Consider the following 19,412-nt stretch of genomic DNA (forward strand, 5'->3'; position numbering starts at 1 on the left):
AACCTAGGCCAAATACACCCTTGGACTGCAACTTTAACCACTATGCAACCTAAAGCCCAGAATTATCTGAGCACTTCATCTTTGTTACCAGTTACATTTATTCATTTAGCAGATGCTTTTCTCCAAAGTGACAGCAAATATTTACCCATTTATCCAGTTGGGTAATTTTGCTGGAGCAATTCAGGGTAAGTATCTTGCTCAAGGGTACTACAGCTGGAGAGGGGATTCGAAACTGCAACCTTTGGATCCAAAGGCAACAACTCTAACCACTACATTGCCAGCTACCCCTAGCTTTTACGAACTTAACAGTCCACTTTGTCTGGTACTCCAGAACCGATAGATTTAAATCGTATTTCCAAAGACAACTGGGCACGGAGTAAATGACAGACTAGGTGTTTTTGAAGGTGTGGTCCAAGCACATCCCATACCTGCTTGTCAGTGAGGGTGTAGATGTACTGCTGGTCAGGGCTGAAAAGAAGGTCCCTCAGGATGGGCAAACCCTCGCTCACCAGCACGTTCTCATAGAGGAGAGCTGGGTGAGTCACGGAGTTCACCAGGATCTGAAACACAGAGAAGGGTGTTAACGTTACTGCTGCCATTCTGGCATCTGTGTGACACACAGATACTCACGTCACATCAGCAGGCCCCAAAAACCTCAGAAATTAAACTTGCCATCTAATAAGGCAAATATAATCCTTTCTTTTCCTTTCCATCTGTATTTGTCCACAGAAAAACATCCCATAGTGCACAAAGATAAACGTAGACGTCACGACTGGAGAATGAAGACAAACTGCAGCGAGGAGGGGCAGACAGATTGGTTTGTTTTCTCTCTATTTGGGCAGCCCACAGCCAAGGCGGGCTGTCGGAGCAGTCGGGGCAGCTGACTGCGCTCATACGCCCGCGTGCTTCCGGGCACCGGTCCATCCATGTCTATCTCACGGCTGCAGGCTACGGCTCTGCTGTACTGTCTGTTCATCAACCGACGGCCTCTGATTGGGTTTGTGAGATTGTGAGATTGTGGGTGGGGCTGGACTGCGGATCCACAAGCCTGGGGTTCCGAAAGCGGTTGGCTGAGCTGAAAACTAACAGTGCAATCGGTTTCAGTGTGAGGGCTGGGGGTGGGAGACCAACTTTGTTCTTTAATATCCCTGCACATTGAGATAATGCACGCCTAAAAAAAAAAATATTCACCCTTGAAGATGAGCTGATCAGAGGTGAACAGATGAGTGTCACAGAGCAGTGGACAGAAAGGCTGATGTTGCTTAATCTTTCATTGCGACAACCAAGAAGAGTGACATTCAATAACTCGCACGCACACACACACACACACACACACACACACACACATTCATAAATTACACACAAAAAGCATGTACTGGCAGCACCCTCGGGATATTATTTACGACGTTTAACTCGGCGGGTGGAAGGAGACCCAGTATCCTGTGCTATCTGCTTTGAAGTGGGTGTTAATCGTCAAATTACAGCTGCAGAACTTCTGTGAGCAGAGTCAGTGAAGTGTAGTGCTTACTATCGCAGCCTCCCAACGCATCACGGAAACAACTTATTCAACGGCTTTTATCTCCTCGTTGAACACGCTGGAGCGCTGTACAGCCTACAGTGTCGTTTGTCCCCAGCTAAACTCCTCTGTCAGCACGGCCTCATAGCCGGGGGTCAGGAAATAAAAGCGGCTCTTAATGCGGCTGCTGTCATACCCTTAACCTGAGGAGAGGACGGTTATGGCCATCCCTCCAGAACAGTTGCCTTTCGGACAGTGGAAATGGCGTCAACGCAAGGTCAAGGGATGGAAGCTCTCCACGCTGCCCTTGCCTCAGAGGGTCTACCGATGCATGCGGGCAAGGTGATTAATGGATGATTCTCTCACCGCAGGGCCCTGGGACACACTCAACCACAGGAGATTCCACCTGGACCCCCTTGACACTGCCTACTCTAATGAGGAAACGGGGGGCTCACGTTCCGGGAGCCCCGTGGCTCAGCTGCACACCCCCAAGGGGCACCGAGATGACCCACTTTCACAAGTGGGACAAGAACACACAGAACACCGATGAACAGAGAGAAAGCAGGCATGGGGAAGAAGGGTTCTGCCAACGCTCGCCAAGGTCTTCCATATCTCCAGGGAAATGGCTTATTGCTGAGCTTTCACAAGCAGAACATACGAACAAGGACACGGCATCACCTGCTGGAAGAGGAGTCAATGAGGACTGTGCATGGTTTACAGCAAGGAGCAGGGCCGCTCACTTCGCAGAAAAACTACACTAAAATACTGCAACAAACAGACGCAGGTGTTTATCCTCGTTGCTTTTCCACCATCAATCTGCGTGTTTCTTCCATTACTCAGAATTAGGTACAGCTCAGACTAACCATTTTCGCCCAACAAGCCAGCAATAAGTGAAGAGATACTGACCTATTTATTCTGTTTACTGATCATTTATTTAGCAGAGCCTTTTCTCCTAAGCAATTCACAATGATAGGTTTCTATACTAAGCTACTTACAATCATTTACCCACTGGGTAATTCTTACCGTATCAATTCATGGTAAGCACCTTGCTCAAGGGTAGAACAGCAATAGGGGGGATTCAAACCCATCTCCTTTTGGAGCAAGAAAGTGGCTCTAACCACTATAGCACAAGCAACGTATGGACCTATAAAGGAAATGGTTGGTGCTGAAATAGGCCCCCTTGTCCTGCACTATGCAGAGAGAAGCCTAAAAACAAACACATACTTCAACACCAGGTCTGTTTTCAGATGTCACCGTCAGATCTTTTTTCTGCAGACATCCCAAACACTCCTCCTGCTGAGGTCCTCAGCTGTACTGGATTAGATCTGTTTAAAGATCATCCACAATCCACTTCTTGGCGTCCGGCCCACATGGTCCGCAGAGTTTCGTTCCAGGCCAAAGCGACGGCCTGGGGGACAGCGGATCAAGAAAGCCGAAGCCGTGAGTCCAGGCAACAAAAAACAAATTCAATTTCCCAACAGGCAAGTTGTGCGTATCGTGGCGCTGAGCCGTGCCTGGCTGCAGTGCCGATGTTCCCTGTAGTGAATACTGGGCAACATCACGTTCAGGGGTGACATCACCATACGCTCCTCTGCTAGATCTCATCGCACAGCAGATGTTCGTAACATCTGAAGGAGTACGAGCACAGCGATGGAGGTAAACAAGCTATCAAAGCTGATGTGTGCAGAGAGGCCACACCTGAGCTTCCAGCCATCCCATCTCTTCGGCTGGCAGTACATCCATCCTCAGCCGCACACCAAAATAGAAGAGAAGGGTATACGGTGCCATCTTTATTGTAGCGATATCAATTAATTTCACTGAATTTTTGTTTGTGTTGCCCAGCTAGCAGGAGCAGCCAGCTCTGGGGAGAGCATCAGAGCTGGAGCAGAGGGGACACCGGGCCAAGAGCGCTTCTCCATGGCTGCTTTCAATTACAAGGGCTTCCTTCATTTAGTGAGGATTACACAGTGAAAAGGAAACAAAAGGCATACCTCCCACAGCTGCTGCTTATACTGCACCATAAGGTCCTGGCTTTGAGGGATGACCCCTCGTTTCCTACCCGATTGCGGCACATTGGAAAAAAAAGATATTAATAAAAATCAGGGAAATAGAAAAGTGCACAAATACGTAAATGGACAAATAAATAAATAAATAAATAAAACACTGCACCCTCTCTATTATGGGAACCCGTGTCCTTGTGCTGGTGAGCCTATGAAGTCCAATCCAATCAAATCCTGGTGCTTGAAAATCAATTTATTCAGAGAGGGAGAGGATAGGAACATTTGGCTAATTAAATCAAACGGGGTATTTTCCTGACAAGACATGAACCAATTTAATTAGGCCGCCACAGCTTGGAAGAACGCGCACACTCACACATGGTGGCACTTCGGTCCATTTCGTACACATGACAGCTAAAGGCGGGATCCAAATCAATAACATGGGAAGTTGCAGGATGCTCAATATTTTTCCACCCCCCCTTTCTTCTGGCAATTATCATTTATTAACTTCAGAATAGGCATATTTGATTTATTCATGTGTCGCCTGAAAACAAAAGCAATAATGAGCTTTGCTCTGACAATGTAACCTTGATCGATTTCTATGAGGTTTCATCCTCAGTCATTCAAGTGCAGTGCAGACATCAAAATTGTACTTTCTTGCTGTTTGGCAGAAAGCAGTAAATATGCATACAAACAAATGTATGAGGAGTCAAAAAAACTCAAACAGAAGAATGTGTGTTTCACGGTATGTGTTCCACTGGATGCTTTACACATTTGCTCTATTTGTAACATAAATCAATTCACTCTGGATAAGAACATCACCTAAATAAGAGTAAATGTAAATGACAAACAAATGGCCACCAAGAACTGCAGAGACATTATTAATTATATAGATTGCTTAATAAAAATAATACATATAAATTTATATAAATACTACATATATTTATAATAAATATAAATTGCTTTTGGAAGGCAAAAGTGATCCTCTCCTTCAAAATTCAACAACTGGAGAACACATGGTCTCAGGCAACGATCCTTCTGGCGTACGGCACAGTGGAGTAAACGGGAAGCAAGAGGGAAATGCCAACGTCTTCATTTCATTCGCTGAAACGCTCTCCAGATTATACATACAGCCCTGCAGGAAAGCCTGGCAAAACTCTGGGGCCTGCTGTCTGAACACCATTTTCCAGGCACTGAGGCTTGTAACTCTGAACAAGAAGAAGCCTGGGGACGACACAGCGGGGCGTTCCCATGCGTCATCAATCTGCACTTCTGGGAGTCCTAACTAAACTTACAATCACATGCATTACCAACCCGCACGTCTGCAAGTCTTAACTCTCCCAATCCTACAGGTTAGCAACTAGTGCATGTACGAGCCCTAGTTAACCACCCGGTCCAACTTATTTTCCAGCTCGGCTTCTGGGAATCCTCACTAACCGACCAACCTTCCTTCACCAGGCATTACCAACTCATGGTCATGGGAGGTCTAACTGAGTGTGCAGTCTTACATGTCAACAACCCGGGCTTGTATGAGTGCTAACTAACCTTCCATTCTCATGCATAACCAACCCGTGTTTCTGAAAGTCTTAATTATCCTTCCATTCCCCAGTATTACCAACCCGAGGAGTCCTAACTAATAATCCTTGCCTTCGGTTCCGACATGGACTTTATGTACGGACAGTCAGACAGATGCCATATAATAATTAGACATGCAACCTATGCTAGGTAACAGTGATTAGGGACTTTGTGCATTCATACATTTCACAGTTTAGCAAAACCTGAGGGACACTGAATAATGCCATTCATTGACCTTCAATGAACTGAACAAATGACTGCGGCTGGCTGGACTACAGAGCAAAGACCTCCCTAAAGCACCGAGAAGAAGCAGCATCCAGCGTCCTCAGCACCCCAAGGCCGACCATCACTACATCTCCCACTACGAGGATAATCAGATACAGGCTGGCTTTAAAACAGGTGACAGATATGAATAAACATACGTCTAATGGGGTTCCACGAGATCACGGCTACATCTGTTCGCCCACGGTGAGTCGGTAGGCACATCAGAGTGAGAGCGAGTCCCGACTTCAGGGACCGCCTGGGACGTCTCTGCTCGAACCCTTTAATCTTCCGGGCCCTTATGGGTAGGGATTTTTTAAAACCGAATCGCCCCAGCCGCCACCTACCTCCTTCTCCCCTGGCCCGCTGGTACGACAGCGCAGCACTCTCACGCACTTGACATAACTAGGCCTCTCCATGCATAATGAAAACGCCAGATTCCTGCCTTTGATGTGCGGCCCATTGAAGTGGAGATTGGCGTCTGTGTTAGAACAATCGGGGGGCTGATGATTAATAGAGCCGAGGGGCCGTCCGCAGCAGCCACCAGCCGCCGCTCTCCCGCAGGGGCCGGATCACTCCCGCTGCACAGGAACCCCCTACACAGACCTTCATCTTGCACCGCGAACGTACAGCCGAGAAGTCCGAGACCCGGGTTTGATGCTACAAATCACAAGAGATCAAATTAGCAAGTAGTGAGGAGGCCTTCGCTAAACATTCGTGGAACGGAACAATAGACAAGGGGGGATGTGTTCAATGAGGGAAAGGGTTTTTAATAATAAGAAAATAAAAAATAATAAAAAAAAAAGAAGCAGACAAATCAGTCCCCTTTAAACTGATGCCTTGGGATAATCACAGCTCGACAATTAGGTTAAAATTCCCTGAAGGGTGCAACAAGTGCCTTTATTAGTGTTTGCCTCATTTTTGCCTCTTCAAGTAGATCCCCAGTGCCAGGACTCATGCCGTAAACAGACTTAAGCGAGAAAGCTTCACTTAATTTGACAACAAAGGAAACTGATATCTATGAGCCTAATTCGATGCGGTCGCAGAGTCACGTGGCAAGCAGACTGCTGAAATGAAACCGATGCATTTACATGTGGCATGCACAAGACAAAGACTCCTCGACATCAAAGCTCAGGAGTGAAGTTCAGCCACAGTGCTGGTATGCTCCAGAGTCGCTCCATATGACACACCGATGCAGTCTCCCTCTCATCAGACCAGAACCATTTCGTTGATCTTTAGATCCTGGAAACCCTGACGCCATCCTCCTCGGCTGTGTGTTTGTTTTCCTCCACTCTCTTCATTTTGTGTCTCCCGTGACAAAATGTGCTTTTAAGCTCCTTTAATCTACAACACTTCCCCTCCATTGATTCCTTTCTTCTGCAGACTGCAAAACTGTGGATTTAGGGCATAAAAACATGACACAATAGGGCTACAGGGATGAAAAAGAAACCATCCCTTAAGACCCTAAAGCCTATGGCCCGTTTGGTGTAGTAAAACCAGCATGTTGCAGAAACCGCTTCGGTGATCATATAGTCCATCTGAAGAGAGAAACGAGGACGTACAGTTTGGGGGCACACTGGAGTTGTGGGCTACCCTCTGGACCACGATATGGCCTAATCATGGCACTAAGAGTCCCAGCGAGGGGCTTCGCACACCTGTGTAAGGCTTGCTGGGAGCAACAGGTTTGTTTTTACAACCCCAGTCACATTAGCAGGGTTATGAAAGCAACTATATGAGGCTTGGAATCACGCAGTGCCTCATATCCCTGGCACATCTGATCAAGAACTGCACCTCTAGGTCCTCGGGGGATGAGCACATTATCTCATTCCTGTTCCCTGCCTTACACACCACTGCACCCAGATGCCTTCTGCCCACCATCATGTAACATATTGGACTGACAAAGACTGCAGTGAAAGGCAGAATGGGTGGGCGAAACAGAAAAACTGGCCCAACCCTTCACTAGGTGTGCAGCTGAATGCCAAGACAACGCTGGAGATGTTTAAACAGGCCAAAGGGAATACCGTTAGTCAGACCTTAAAGGCCATATCGCAAGACCAGGCTGAACTAAAAACACAAGACACAATTAGCATTCCATTAATGTTGTGGGATAACACAAAATGTGTAATGCCCCCCTCCTAGCATTATATAACCACGCTGACCTTCACACAAGCCACACTTCCAGAGGGCTCTGAAACATGCCAGCAGGGGTCTGAGTGATGTCCAAAATGTGCTAATACCCAAAATCCTCTCCGTCTGTTTATTTCTCTCTCTCAGCAGGAGGAACCTGAGGGAGCGTGTGGCAGGTATAACGCTAATTTCTCGCCTCTGACTTCATCCATGATTCGGAGAGCTCGGTTGCTGAGAGGCCCCAGAGACTTCTTCCTCGTCTGAGTAGCAACAGCTATCACGGGGGGAAAATGAAGGAAAAAAACTCCTTCTGTTACTTCTTTATGCAGCCCACATTTAAGGCCAACCAAGAATGTCACTTCCGTATTTCTGCTACACTGAATTGTATCAATCACTGCTGCTCTTTGGGGGGGGGGGGGGAATCCAGTTCTGAGAGTTTTCAAGCTTCTGGGCATCCAGCAGGGTGTCCACCATGGCTCAGTATGGGGGCCCAATGGAATTAGAGAAGCCCAGGGGCAGAATGTGCAAGGAACACACCGTACACGTGCGCTTGGCATCTAGGGAGCCTGCACTCTGTGAGAAATGCACCCATAAAATTAAAAGCAGTTTTTAGGGTTTGCTAAGTTTAACTTTTTCTATATTTATGACTCAACATCACATCAACAAAATCGAATGCAGAGTTCAGTGTTGATGCAGAGTTCAAGTTGAAACCGCTAAGCACACATGGGCTACCAGCAGATGCTATACCACCAATGAATGGCCCCATTGCCTCCGCCCACCCTCCTTATCGCTTAGGAGCCCTGGGATCTCATGGTCAGGAAATGTAGGTCAGCTGGCTCACATAACAGAATGCTTCTTCTGTCCTGAACCAGTATTACAAGGGGGAAAAAAGAAGGCAGAACCAGTTTTCCTACTCTGGGAACTGACTAAAGATATCAGTTCTGGCTCAAGGCCTGGGTGGACAAGTAAACAAAGAGGATGTTCAAACATCCCATGAGACCAACAAGCTTTTCTGGCCCTTTTCAGGTTATGAAGCCTCTACAGCTATGTTCCACCTCATCATCTTTCCTCTTTCACATTCCACACAAGGGTGTCCTGCTCATTCGGATGACAAAAAGCTCCGTCAAGGATAACAATAATACTCCCATAGGTACATGAGAGAGTGTTATTCAACAAATGAAGATGTTTTAAAAACGTATGTTTAAGGCCATCATGAACATGCTGAGGGAGGAGAAGAGCCTTGGATATAAATGACATAATACCAAGTGTCAAAGGTGGTGGAGGAGGAACATGGCAGTGAGGTGAAGCTGGGCTTGTTTCCCATTCTCCATCACTACCGCCATGAAGCTCTGAGAGGTGTAGCTGACAGATGCAGACACACTTGGGGACAAACCTGAAGAGACCAGAATCCATGTGGGGCACCAGGAAATCGGAGCTGTCATAATAATCCCAAAGTGGAGCCCTTGCTGGAGCTGCCACAACATAGCAACCCCAGGGACCAAGTATGCTAAGCCCTTGGACAGGGAGGGCAAATACAAATCCAAACAACTCAAAGCTGGTCACTAACAGACAGTGAGGATGAGTTGGGCTATAAAGTGGACAGGGCCACAGGGATTAAGGCAAGCAGAGGCAAGATGCTCAGATGCAGTGCAAGGTGGCTAAGGTAAAGATGTCCTTGTGATGTAAATAGTGATGGTGGAAATGCCAGCATTACTAACAGTGTTAGCAACTGGAACGGGGCAGGAGCCTAATTGGGCTGATATGTAAAGGACATACAGGTTATACCACTCATCACATGACCTGGGTCCCAACAAGGAGGTGCAATCTGTGGTTACGGCAGCGGCAGCAGCAGCAACGCTGAATCAAGTCCTCCCTGCAATAGACACAAAAAGCAATGCCTGGGGCCTACAAATCAAATCTTATCAGAACATTCAACAGCTTCCCTGAGCCGACGCTGGAGTCAAGGACCTCTAATATGTCCCATATCACAGGGAACAGCCCTAGAGGCCACTTTAATCCTCTAGATCTCAATGCGTGTCTGCCTGTCCAGGTGATGGGGGTAGGGGTATGTACCCCCAATGATGCTTCCACTTCAACAAAAGAGTAGAACAATTTTTTTTTTTTTTTTTTTTTTTTTTTAAAAAGATGCTGCCAGCAAAAGTAAAGCAGAAGCCAGCAGGGACTAGGTCATGCAGAGTCAAAGCCTCCCTTTGAAGCCTCCTTGAGTTGATAATGAAGAGGCAAGCAGGCTGAGGGCCCATTCGAACCACACCAGGCCCCACACCACAGCCCGGCCCGACCTCGCTACTTGTACGTATTTGGTATTCGGCAGGAGCGTGCCAGGCACCGTGAGGCTGCTACAGAAGGGAAATGGATGACTGGAAGACAGAGGGAGGTCTCAGAGTAATCAGCATCTGTGACAAAAGCTTCTGGCAGAGTAGGAAGATTTGTTCCTCATTACGCTCTTACACTGGGTCTTTTAAGAGGTAAAAAAAAAAAAAAAAAAAAAGCCTGCGCTGCAGAATCCCAACTAGAAATGATGAGCAGCAAGCGGACACCAGTGATGGAGAACATTTGGCGAAAAGGAAGCTGCAACACAAAGTACGCTGCCAAGAGGCCTAGCGCTAAACGTGGAAGCGGAGTGTGCTACATGCCCAACGCCAACTTGTGTATCGCTTAATGAATACGTCAATGCACACAAATGTCACCGTTCGCAGAGCTGATGAGGAAGAAAGGCTCTCAGGGCCATCTGACAGGGAGCCCACCTTGGGAGCGTGCCTCCAAACTGACGCATGCCAGGGGTAAGAGAAATGCTGTCTTGCCCCAGCGGGTCACACATAAATGACTAAACAATGGAGGAGACGCATGTCTAAAAGCACAAGCTGATGGCGCAAATGAGACAGGACAAGAGTCGTCCGGCTAGCACCTAATAAATTCTGCTCACTATCCACCCGGCTCCGGCTTTCTGAGCCGTGGCTGTTGTTACTTTGTACCCTTATCTCCGCGGCGAGGTGATTAATTCCGGGCGTCTGGCGGAGGCGCTGAGAGCGAGGTTTGCGGCGAAGCCGCGATACTTCAAAGACCGCAGACTTATCTTCAAAAAACACCCGGCTGTCTCCCCCTACATACCTTAACCCCTTTGTCCCCCCCATCCTGTCCCCACCCTCTGCTAGACCCATGTTCCCCCCCTTAACCATTTGGATACCGGAGACACCGGAACGGCCCAACTCCTGCTTTGTGTCTTTCACACGTGACTGTGCACCTCGATACGGGTCCACCGCTCTATTTCGTTGCACACGTGCCGCGTGCCCGCAAACAACTGACCATTCTTATCACCCATGGAGGTATAAGGGAATACAAGTTCTGCCACAGCTATCCATGCCATTGAGAGGACCCAGAGCCATGTCATTAGGTGTGCTCTGTGTGCAATGCTACCTACTGCAGGTACAGCTACAGCTGGAAACGATGTGAGGGAGGCCACATCACACCCCACGGCCCCCGAGAGCAGAGGATTCGGACGGGGTCTCCCGCTCGCTGCTCCGACTCCCTACCACTCGGATCTGAACCCGGGAATAAAACGTCTGACGTGGCAGGTCAAAAGACATCAGGTGTGCTCCTGTCTGCTGCATTCTCCCCATCTGCCCTCCAGGGAATGACTGTGCAGTGTGTGTGTGTGTCAGTCTCATCCATGCTAAAGAATGCAGCACATTACTCTCTGCAGCTTAAGACCTATTAAAGTTTTATTAACCTCCACCCCCCCGACCCCCAGCTGAGACAAAGGTCAAAATCATAAAAAGGTAAGGCCAGCCAATGGTGACTTCATGGGACTGTGCAGCACAGTCACTACGGTTCCTGCGGAGGCCACAGTGGCAGAGCAGGAGGGGCACAGGGTCCCGACAGGCTCCCTCGAGGTTCGAGGGACAGGGCTGGAGCAGCTGTGGCATCTGCACAGCACTGGAATGTGTCGAGCACAGCTGCTCCACACCACACCAGCGGGCAATTGGGTTTGTGGGGGAGGGGGGTCAGCTGCTGGCTGCCTTCTGTCTCACACACCACCCAAGCCGACTGGAATGCAAGCTCCACTTCTTCCTATTGGTAGTTTGTTTCCCTCCAAGGCCCCTTCTCCATACTTACTTGTTTTTCTTTTTTCATCCATAGAGGTATGTCAGAGATAACAGGTTCCAAGCAGCTGCGCCATCTTCTCTGGCCCCATGTGTGCAGACTTCCAGGATGTCATGCATGCGTCACACAGTTCCCCAGCGGACCTATCCTGGCAGTCCTCACGGTCCTCACAGCACACGTTTTATAGACCAGTTTCGGTGCAGGAATAACGTTAAAGTACTCGCTGACCTTTCCAACGTAGACAAAAAGGGCACTAATGCAGTGATTCGCCAAATGCTGGATCTTGAGCCATAAAGGTCAGGGACCGGAATTATGTGACATTAATTCAAAATATTCATTACATCTCACTCAGAACTGTCAAGATATCACATAAATCCATATTACATTGTGGATTCAGCCCAAAAAAAATAGAATTATGCAAAAATTAGAGTTATTCCACGAAATTAATTTGTAGCCCACAATATCATTGTCTGTCTAAAACATTTCGGAAACAATTAATCAGAGATGGCAATTACTGTACATCGGAGGGGCGCTGCAGTGAGCGGCCTGTCCAGTAGAGGGCAAACGAGCAACCAGGCAAAGTGCAGAGCGCGGCACCCAGCCGAGTCGAACCGCGCCGCACCGCACCACACCGCCTCCCAGACACAAATTAAAACTATCCATCAACATTATGGCTCTTAATGCACATGTTCACTGCAAACACCTTTTTATTATGTCTGCTACTGCCTCCCCTTCTCCATTAAGCAGTTTTCACCCCTTTCTAGCCTCACAAAATTGAAAGCGTTGACCAATTTGTACATTAAATTGACACTGATTTAGTTGATATGGAGTGCTCTCTGGCATTTCAGAAAACACTTAATCTAAATTACATAATAAATAAATAATAAATATGAATACTTTTCTTAAAAGCTGGCTAGGCAAATACATATTTACCTTCTGGATTTCCGAGAAGCTCCATGGGAAGACCACAGAAGGTATTCTTCAGCCAATAGTTATAACAGTGTGTATGAAGACTAAGCTGGGTAAGATGACGCATAAGAGAGAAGAGTGCTAATTAAAGCTGCGTGAGAGATGAAAAGCCCTAAAATAAGAAAGCACAGAGCCGGGGGGTGAGAATTCCCTAATAGGCACTTGGCAAATGGCCCTTCCGCCCATTTAGATGTCCTTCTGCATCTCATGGAGAGACTCAAATAGGCAGAGAGATGCGAACGTCAGTTCCTCGATACCTCGATACAGCAGCATAAAGAGAAGCATGTCATTCTTAATTTACTGTGGACTGTGCACGCAAACCCACACAACCACAAATGAGCACAGCAACTCTGGTAACTCTGTGTGTGAAGAGCATCTCCAAGTGCTCTTCTACGCAAGGTACGCAAACGGCACGGCACAGTGGAAGAGCTGCTCTCTGCTTCGCTGAAGCTCCACGATCGTAACTATGGTCAGCATTGCAGAGACATGCGAATCAGGGCACCATGCTTCGCTTTTGTCAACACCAATGGCTTTTTCTTACGAAAGCATGTCTGCAGACACAAGTCATCCACGTGGTTTGTTTCTGGAAGGCAATTCTCAGTCTCGGAGTTCCAGCCCCCACCCTCATCCCTTCCTTTGTGGAAGACGGACCACCGCAATGCTGGATCTGTCCTGCAGCTGCGTTTCCCGCCTTTCTTCTGGCTTCCATTTCCTGTACGCCACATATCCTGTCTGCGGCATCAACCATGAAGAGAATCCCCAGTCCTGTGAAGCTGTCCTGGGATGCTGGACCAGCGGGGGCCGTACTGCCTTACTTTCATCATCAGGGTCAGTCAACCTAGTCAACACCCCAACTCCCAAGGCTGCAAAAAGAAGAAATGTGTACAGGGCCCCCCTGGAGAAGCTCCTCGGAAAGGCTCAATGCACTGAGCCCCATCCTCCAACTCTGCCCCTGGCTGATGACAGCCTGCTAAAGGCAACTTCCTTCACAAATGACAGCAATGGTACTGTGGCGCTCCTGCGGCCCTAACCCCTGCAAGGCTCAGCGACGGTGGAGACACGACCGTGTGGAAGTCTCTTCCTCTGCAAATGAGGGCTGCTCTCCAGCCCAAAGCCACTCCAGCGCTAACCGTGGTGAGGAAGACAGCCAGGAAGCAGCCACACTGTGAGGCACAAGAAAAGGTTTCTACAAAAGCAAGTGTTGTTGGCTGGGACTTGTAATAGATACATGTTTTCACTTTTCACTGTATGTAATGAAAAGGTAGCTGCAAAAAAGATGTGCACATCTCTCATATCACATCGCAGGATACAAAGCAAGATGGTATCGCCATAGCGGCCGAGCAAAAGGAACGCAGAGAATATGGACAGAGCAACGGGCTACAGGTAGATCGTAGCTGACAAAATTCATCCACCATCAGGTTTCTCTTGGCAAGATGTGGGAAAGAAAATGCAAACACGGGAAGGCGGAGGAGGGGGACGATATATGCCCTACTGCCCCTCTCAATGATGTGAGCTGCGGGACCAGTGCCTACGCCTTGCTCTTTAAGAGAGAAAAGGCAGGAAGAGGGCAGGACGAGGGCATTCCAGCAGGGCTCCGTGGTGACGGACTACCCAGGGGCTGGGTCAGGAGTGGCAGGACCTTGTTCTGAGTGGCCTGACCGAGCAGGTCTGAGAAAAACAGCACATTCTGCTACCCTCGTGGACCAGAGTCGCTGACCCATGGGCTGGGTTGATTAACACAGAGCTTCCACAAACAAGGAAAGAGAAGGTGTGAGTTTGTGTGTGTTGGTGTGTGAGACTTTTGATAGAGAAATCTTACTCACCCTAGTGGCTACAGTTACATTATTGTTTTTTATTCAATTGGAGGGACATCATCTTTGTCCAATGAGGAGATGCTGCTCGCAGCTGCGGCTCAATGTGGGCACAACTTCACACCGAAACCAACACATCATTTACTCTCTGGAAATCCCAAGGGAACATTTATGATGAGTGATTTACCAATTTACACAGCTGGCTAAGTTTTATTGAAGCAATTCAGGGTAAACACCTACACCAGGACTGCGCCACCTGCTGCCCCCCTCTGAGCCCACCCACCTCCTGTGCTTTGGCTGTCCAGCTACAGCTCCACACCTCTGCCGGGGGCTCACCTTGCCCCCCCGCAGCTGCTGACCCGTCAAGACACGGGCCCTGTCGGCTGAGGCCTCTGACAGGGTGCGAGCCAAGCACAGTAACAGACCTGAGGAGTGTGCGGGCCTCCACCTTCGAGGCTTTAAACAAACAACAAACAGCAGTCATGGTGGTACCCTACTGTACATGGAAGAGTTCTTCGTCAATGACGTCACCTGTTCGTCCATGTACAGCTCTCTGACCTCCTGTGGCCGAAGAGCAACGAGAGACAAGGAGAACTTTTCACACAGAGAGACATCCTGACAGCGAAAAGCATCAGACTCCACACACACATATACCTTTTGTTAACCTTTAATCGGTGACGAGGTTTAAAATGCAAGTGAACATCCACTAGGACAGCAAGGCAAACCACCACAGACACTCTGGATATCTCAGATGTCCTACAAGCAGGCCATGGATCGAGTTGTTGGGGGTGGGGTGGGTGCTCCAGTGGGCGACTTAATTTCTAACCATGACATGGGGATTGAGTGGAGTGGAGGGGAATGGCCAGACAGCGTAGAGCTGTTGAAAACAGCCACACCAACATGCAAAGCGACCGGAGGAGCTCGATCTCATCCCGCCCCAATGCATTTCCCAGAAGAACACTGGCAGAAAACCTAGATGACTCAGAGAAGGAACGCAGTCGTCACGCAGGAGCAGAGGCTCCCACATCTGACAGGACTGAACGCTCACATCTCAACATTCCTCCTATTCCAACTCACGCTGAGTTAAGACTATGAATCTCAAAAGACTCATTTATTAAATGAGCCCCATGACACTATGGTAAACTTCTGAAAATATGAACTCATAATTGAAATCAAAATTTAAGACTTGGTTAATGAGAGTTAATGAAAGTAAACATTACTTAAACATTAGAGACTTGGTACATCATTATTCATGGATGAGATATACATCTCCAAATTCACAGTGCGTTTCACTCACGGCTCAATCCATCCGAATGAAAGCGTTCCTACAATAAAAGCCAAGTGAAAAGTATGATTAGAAACGTTACCAGTAAACGACATATTCACCAGTGTCATATTTAGTGTCCAGTGTATATAAATAAATATTACAATGGTGCTGCAGTGTTCGCAGAAATATGACATACTGGAACACAACTATAATTATGCATCTTTGCTGCACACAACATACAGTGGTGTTCACATCTGAGCCGAAGATTTTTTTTTAAGAAAAAAAAAATTAAAAGCATGCCTCAGGATTGTGGAGGTTGTTGTAAGCATCAGACTAAATCATCTGTCTGCATACAGTATTCAGCTCTGTAATTACAAAGGAAATGATAAGACCCCATCCACTGGGACCACAAGGATGATTATAGAGCCACTGATGCCTCAAATTGCTATTTAAGGAAGCCATACATAATTAAACAATGCCAGATTCTAGCTGCTTTTTCCTCCCTCCCAATGTGCAGTGAGCAGAGCCCCTCCCTAGCAGCGTGCGCACACAAAAGTGTGCATGCATCATTATGTACAGTATTACTGGTCTTACAGCCATGGCGACAATAACAAACAAGCTCGCAATTCATAGCGTCCGACCGGATGTTTTTCCTCACGGAGAAAGCTAGAGAAAGCTGTAGGAATGTGCTGGTTTTTCACCGGGGTTTTTAAGATCTTTCACAGGCCAGCTACCCCCACCCACCCTTCCAAACCCCAAACCGGACCGTCACGGCCTCATCGAGGCCTTTTTTGGCCCAACCTCCGTCGCCCTCTCTGTGCATTCGTAAATCTTCCAAGGCTCTGCTCCTCCGCAGGAACGGTCAGAGTCAGCGAGGAAAACAGAGAGCCAGAGGGGGGCGGTCGGTGGAGCCAACAGCCTGCAGCCTAAGGAAGCAGAGGGAGTGCACAGTTGGTGCAGAGAATAGCAAACAGAACCAGAGGGATGGCAGTCACTGGAAAGAACAGCCTACAGTGCAAAGAACCAGCGGGAAGGCAGTCATTGGAGAGAACAGCAAATACATCAGAGGGCGGAGAGTCAGTGAAGAGAACAGCAGACAGAACCACAGGGAAGACTAGAGCTGGTGGAGAGAACAGCATGCAGAAGCAGAGGGAGGGGAGTCAGTGGAGAGAACTGCAAACAGAACCAGAAGGAAAACTAGAACTGGTGGAGAGAACAGCCTGCAGAAGCAGAGGGAAAAACATCCGGTGGAGAGAAGAGCCCTGAGAGCTGGGGGGCGGACGGAGGAGTTCACCAGAAAAAGAAGTCAGTCACTCTGCGGTGAGACCGTGATGGGAGTGAAAACGAAAAATGAGAACAACCATTTAATATAAACAACTAAACAAACCACCAGACATCCCACACACACCAGTGCTGCACATGAGTCCTGAGTGGGGGCTGCTGTCCACTGAACACACACCCTTGTCAGAGCAGGCCGAAGACACGCTCCGAAGAGGCTGATGGAAGAACAGAGTTCACGTCCCAGTCGTTCCCTTCCACACACAGCTCATCTCCCCGGGGCCTCTGATAATGAGCCTGGCCTCATGGGGTCCGCGCTGTCACTCAGGCATCGTGGCGATAACCCAGCCCCTGCTGACAAACCCCACTCCTCTGCCAATTCATTTACAAAGTAAGTACACCCTATACAGTTACACACATCTGATCAATCAAAAAAAAAAAAAAAAAAAAAAAAACCCACACTCATGCATTAATTTCAATTTGCTCTTAGTGGTAACATGATCCAGGCCCTGCCAGTAATTGAAAAAGTAACCAGAGTCTTCTGTTCTCTTCCTCCTTTCCTCCTCTGTGGGCTTGGCGAACATAAAGGAGCGCTAATAAAATGGCTCCCTGATTTATAGCCACTTCGATTTATTATTGCATTTCTTCGTAATTATAAAGAAAGCTTAAAAATGCAGCTCAATTAGCAACAGATATGAAAATTAAAGAGCTGGTGAAAGCCAATCCAGCAATTTGCAGCTTCCAGATCGCAGTTATGTAATGAACGGTGGGTTACACCTGCTGGCACAGTCGTCCCATTTTTCTACCGTCAACACCTCCTTCCAAACAGCCCAACCCAGGTGACAGCCAGGCCTTCCTCACTCCTGCGCTGTCTCACAGACACACACACACAAACTGATTATATTAGAGAGACAGACAGACAGAGAGAAACAGAAAAGCACCCTAGGACTACAGGAGGTGACCCCACCACCATGGTAGTAACCATGTGCTCCTCTCTTCCTGGGCTCGGGTTACTCATCTGTGTAATCCAAGAGAGTGTGTGTGTGTGTACAGAAGAGTGAAAGAGAGAGGAAAAGACAGTAAGTGTGTCTTTGACCTGGTAATGTTGCATCGCAGCCCCCAGAAAGACATGTCCAAGGCACGGCTTGGACACCCCAGGATCTAAATGGATATGAATTGCTGCACAAAGCCCAAGGGGAAACGGTCCACGGCAATGAAAGCGAGCCCAACATTAATCTTGGCAAGATGACTTTGGGGAATAACCTTAAACACATTCGAATGGACTGGCAAGGAAGGAAAATTTCATTTGTCCTCTCAGCGCTTCGCCAAGCGTCTGCCTATAGCAGGAGGGAAAGTTGTTTTGAACTGGGTGCGTTTATTTCGACTTAATTTCATTTTGCCTCCGCTCTGCCCATTTGCTGCATTCCATAATGAGCCTTCCTTCTCAGTGACTGAAAAAAAATCATTTTAATAGCACAAAACAACCAAAAAGGACTTGGCGGATTAATGTAAACCAGCAGTTTTAATAAACAATTTCACCTCAAATTCTTCTTACCATTTGTGAAATGGCAACACCGGACTCGAAAGAGATTAAATTTTGGTTCGTGATTAAAGAGCCATGTTTGTTAATGATCACATTTGCTGTTTACAATGAATTTAGAAACGGCATTAACAATTCATTTATTGTCAAGAGTCGCTTGACCAGTGCAGCGTCAAAGTGGTCCAGAGCCCATTTCAGAACCGCAGGGCGTGGGGCTGCGTACACCTGGGTTAGGATGCCACACCACTGCAGGGCAATCATACTTACACTTAGGCACAGATGCATTCACACACACGTTACAGGTGGAACATGTCTTTGGACTGTAGGAGGAAACGCACACAAGCATAGGGAGAACACGCAAACTCCACGCAGACTGAGCCAGATTCAAACCCACATGTGAATGTATACCCCAGGAGAGGTGAGGCACCAGTGCTACCGGCTGCGCCACCATGCTGCTCTTCAAAACAGCCATTATTTCCTTACGCATCCATTTCGTTACTCAAAGATTTCTGGTTGGATTTAGACATTTCAGGCTATACCAACAGTTCAGGGCGAGAAAGTGTCACAGGTGTGAATGTGATCTCCAAGAAATAATGTTGAGAGCATCCAGTCAAACTGGTTTTCAAGGTAGGGGAGGCCATTCATTTCCCCATTTTTGGACTGAGGGGAAGAAACCTAAACACACATGGCGAAAAAGACAGAGCTAACTGAGTTCAAACCCAGATCTGAAAACAGAGGCCAGGAGCTGAGAGGCACCAGTGAAATAATTATGGATGACGGACATATATGCAAATTATGGAGGCACACCTGGGTACGGAGGAGCAGGCAGTGTACAGTAAGGTGGCCAGAGGCCATCATCCAGCCTTGCAACCAGTGATCTCCTAATGACCTGCTTCTAGACTTTGGGTGATGCGTGCTGTAGCTCCACAGACAGTTGGAACAGCAATCA

General features: G+C 47.8%; 1 protein-coding gene across 5 annotated transcripts in view; it reads right to left on the reverse strand.

Annotated features, from left to right (window-relative positions):
* LOC108918433 (plexin-A1-like) overlaps window positions 1–19,412 on the reverse strand; it is a 170,730-nt gene that overhangs the window by 78,155 nt on the left and 73,163 nt on the right. For all 5 annotated transcript variants that reach the window (XM_018725644.2, XM_018725643.2, XM_018725647.2 and 2 more), the window contains exon 4: window positions 429–560. In XM_018725644.2, coding sequence (XP_018581160.1) covers window positions 429–560 — 132 coding nt within the window. The remainder of the gene's footprint in view (window positions 1–428; window positions 561–19,412) is intronic.

The sequence above is a fragment of the Scleropages formosus genome, chromosome 22 (assembly GCF_900964775.1).
Source record: "Scleropages formosus chromosome 22, fSclFor1.1, whole genome shotgun sequence".
Classification (NCBI taxonomy): Eukaryota; Metazoa; Chordata; class Actinopteri; order Osteoglossiformes; family Osteoglossidae; genus Scleropages; species Scleropages formosus.